The 3,003-nt window shown below is 55.8% G+C and overlaps 1 protein-coding gene across 1 annotated transcript; it reads right to left on the bottom strand.

Moving 5' to 3' along the window:
- Window positions 1–1,939: 1,939 nt before the first annotated feature.
- Window positions 1,940–2,704, bottom strand: LOC140680817 (olfactory receptor 14J1-like). The gene has a single exon (XM_072919562.1). It carries the CDS (start codon window positions 2,702–2,704, stop codon window positions 1,940–1,942), a length of 765 nt encoding a protein of 254 aa, XP_072775663.1.
- Window positions 2,705–3,003: the final 299 nt, after the last annotated feature.

The following is a 3,003-nucleotide window of genomic DNA, read 5'->3' on the forward strand; positions in this document are numbered from 1 at the left end:
TGGATGTGTCCATCTGGACTTCAGCAAAGCCTTGGACACTGTCTCTGACAGCATTCCCTGGAAAAGCTGCAGCCCACGGCTTGGGCAGGTTCCCTCCTGGCTGGGAGATGGAAGAGCTGGCTGGAGGCTGGGCCCAGAGAGGGGTGGGGATGGTGCTGCACCCAGCTGGTGTCCAGTCCCTGGTGCTGTCCCCAGGGATCAGTGTTGGGCCCAGTCCTGTTTAACATCTTCACCGATGATCTGGGGGAGGGGATCGAGCCCACCATCCCCAAATTTGCAGGTGACACCAAGCTGGGTGTGAGTGTGGATCTGCTGGAGGGCAGGACAAGAAGACACAGCCTTCAGCTGCACCAGGGGAGGTTTAGGCTGGACAAGAGGAAGAAGTTCTTCACAGAAAGGGTGAGTGGGCACTGGAATGGGCAGGCCAGGGGGAAGGTGGCAGAGTCACTGTCCCTCTCCAGTGGCACTCAGTGGCATGGTCTGGGTGACAAGGCAGTATTAGGGCATTGGTTGGACTTGATGATCCTGAAGGTCTTTTCCAGCCTATTTGATTCTGTCATTCTGTGATGATTGGGACACTCTGGGGCCGTTGTGACCCTGCAGGGCCTGGTGGAACTAAGAGGACCATGGTGACACTGTGCAGCCCCATAGAACCAGGGCTCCATTGTGGTGCTCTGGGGCCCAATGGAACCAGGGAGTCCCCGTGACACTGGGTCCTGGTGGAACCACAGAGGCCATGGTGACACTGCGGGGCCTCGTGTAACCGAGGGGTTTTACCACTGTGACACTGAGAAACCAAGGAGAGCATTGGGAGAGTCCAGGGCCCAGTGGAACCAAGGGGCCCTTCTGACACTGCGGGGCCTCGTGGAACCAAGGGGACATTGTGACACTGCAGGACCTTGTGTAACCAAGGGGCCACTGTGACACTCTGGGGCCTCCAGGAATCTGGAAGGCCCTTGTGACACTGTGTGGCCTCGTGGAAACAAGGAGTCCATTGTGACACTGAGGGGACTTGTGGAGCCACAGAGAGCATTGTGACAGTGTGGGACCTCATGTGACCATGGGGCCTTTGTGACACCCTGGGGCCCCATGGAACCGAGGGGCCTCTGTGAAACTGCGGCACCAACGAGAACATTGTGACACTGTGAAGCCCCATGGAATCAAGGAGTCCATTGTCGTATTTTGGGGCCCCATGGAACCAAGGAGACCAGTGTGACAGTGCAGGGCCTGGTGCAACCAAAGGGACATTGTGACACTGAAGGGACACATGGAACCAAGGACATCTTTGCAGATGACACCAAGCTGGATGTGGGTGTGGATCTGCTGGAGGGTAGGAGGGCTCTGCACAGGGCCCTGGACAGGCTGGATCCAGAGCCCAAACCCAACAAGGTGAGGTTTAACAAGTCCAAGTGCCGGGTCCTGTACTTTGGCCACAACAACCCCTGCAGTGCTACAGGCTGGGGACAGAGTGGCTGGACAGCAGCCAGGCAGAAAGGGACCTGCAGGGACTGATGGACAGCAGGCTGGACATGAGCCAGCCGTGTGCCCAGGTGGCCAAGAAGGCCAATGGCTCCTGGCCTGGATCAGGAATGGTGTGGCCAGCAGGAGCAGAGCTGCTGTGCCAGCACTGATCTGCCCCCAGCTCTGCACACAGACATTGCTGCTGCAGCTCCAGAGAAGGCAGCAAAAGGGCATCTCTGCAGAAAACTGTGCTTGCAGTACCTTTAGTTCCTTTAAATCCACTGAGAGTGAAGCCCCTCATTGACACAGTCTGTGGTCACAGGCAAGATGGAGAGAATAAAATGGGAAATGGCACAAAAGATCACATGTATTGTGGATAATATGAAAAAAGTAAAAGAAAAAACTCCCCACAACTCAACCAACAAAAAGTATCAAAGATGACATTTATTACAATGATTTGCAGAAATTGGCCAGCAGTTTAATGTTCCTGAAACCATCCAGTCATCATTCTCCTCACTTCATCCTTGAGTTCCTGGTTCCTCAGGCTGTGGATGAGGGGGTTCAGGGCTGGAGGCACCACTGAGTACAGAACTGACAGGGCCAGATCCAGGGATGGGGAGGACATCGAGGGGGGCTTCAGATAGTAAAATATACCAGTACTGAAGAATAGGGAGACCACAGCCAGGTGAGGGAGGCAGGTGGAAAAGGCTTTGTGCCGTCCCTGCTCAGAGGGGATCCTCAGCACTGCCCTGAAGATCTGCACATAGGAGAAAACCATGAACACAAAACAGGCAAATGACAAAAAGGCACTAACTGCAATGAGCCCAAGCTGCCTGAGATAGGATTTGGAGCAGGAGATCTTGAGGATCTGTGGGATTTCACAGAAGAACTGGCCCAGGGCATTGCCATGGCACAGGGGCAGGGAAAACGTATTGGTTGTGTGCAGCAGAGCATTGAGAAAGGCACTGGCCCAGGCAGCTGCTGCCATGTGGGCACAAGCTCTGCTGCCCAGGAGGGTCCCGCAGTGCAGGGGTTTGCAGATGGACACGTAGCGGTCGTAGCACATGACAGTGAGAAGGGAAACCTCTGCTGAAATGAAAAAGACAAACAGAAGCAGCTGTGCAGCACATCCTGAGTAGGAGATGTCCCTGGTGTCCCAGAGGGAATTGTGCATGGCTTTGGGGACAGTGGTGCAGATGGAGCCCAGGTCGCTGAGGGCCAGGTTGAGCAGGAAGAAGAACATGGGCGTGTGCAGGTGGTGGCCGCAGGCTACGGCGCTGATGATGAGGCCGTTGCCCAGGAGGGCAGCCAGGGAGATCCCAGGAAGAGGCAGAAGTGCAGGAGCTGCAGCTGCCGCGTGTCTGCCAGTGCCAGCAGGAGGAAGTGGCTGATGGAGCTGCTGTTGGACATTTGCTGTGGCTGCACATGGGCACCTGTTCATGGAGAAAGGACAGGGACAAGTCAGGAGAGGCTGTTTGGAGCCAAACCTGGGCCATTCCCTGCAGCCTGTCCTGCTGGGACTCACCCACCCTTGTTCCTGCT

Source organism: Taeniopygia guttata, chromosome 29 (genome assembly GCF_048771995.1).
Source record: "Taeniopygia guttata chromosome 29, bTaeGut7.mat, whole genome shotgun sequence".
NCBI classification, from domain to species: Eukaryota; Metazoa; Chordata; class Aves; order Passeriformes; family Estrildidae; genus Taeniopygia; species Taeniopygia guttata.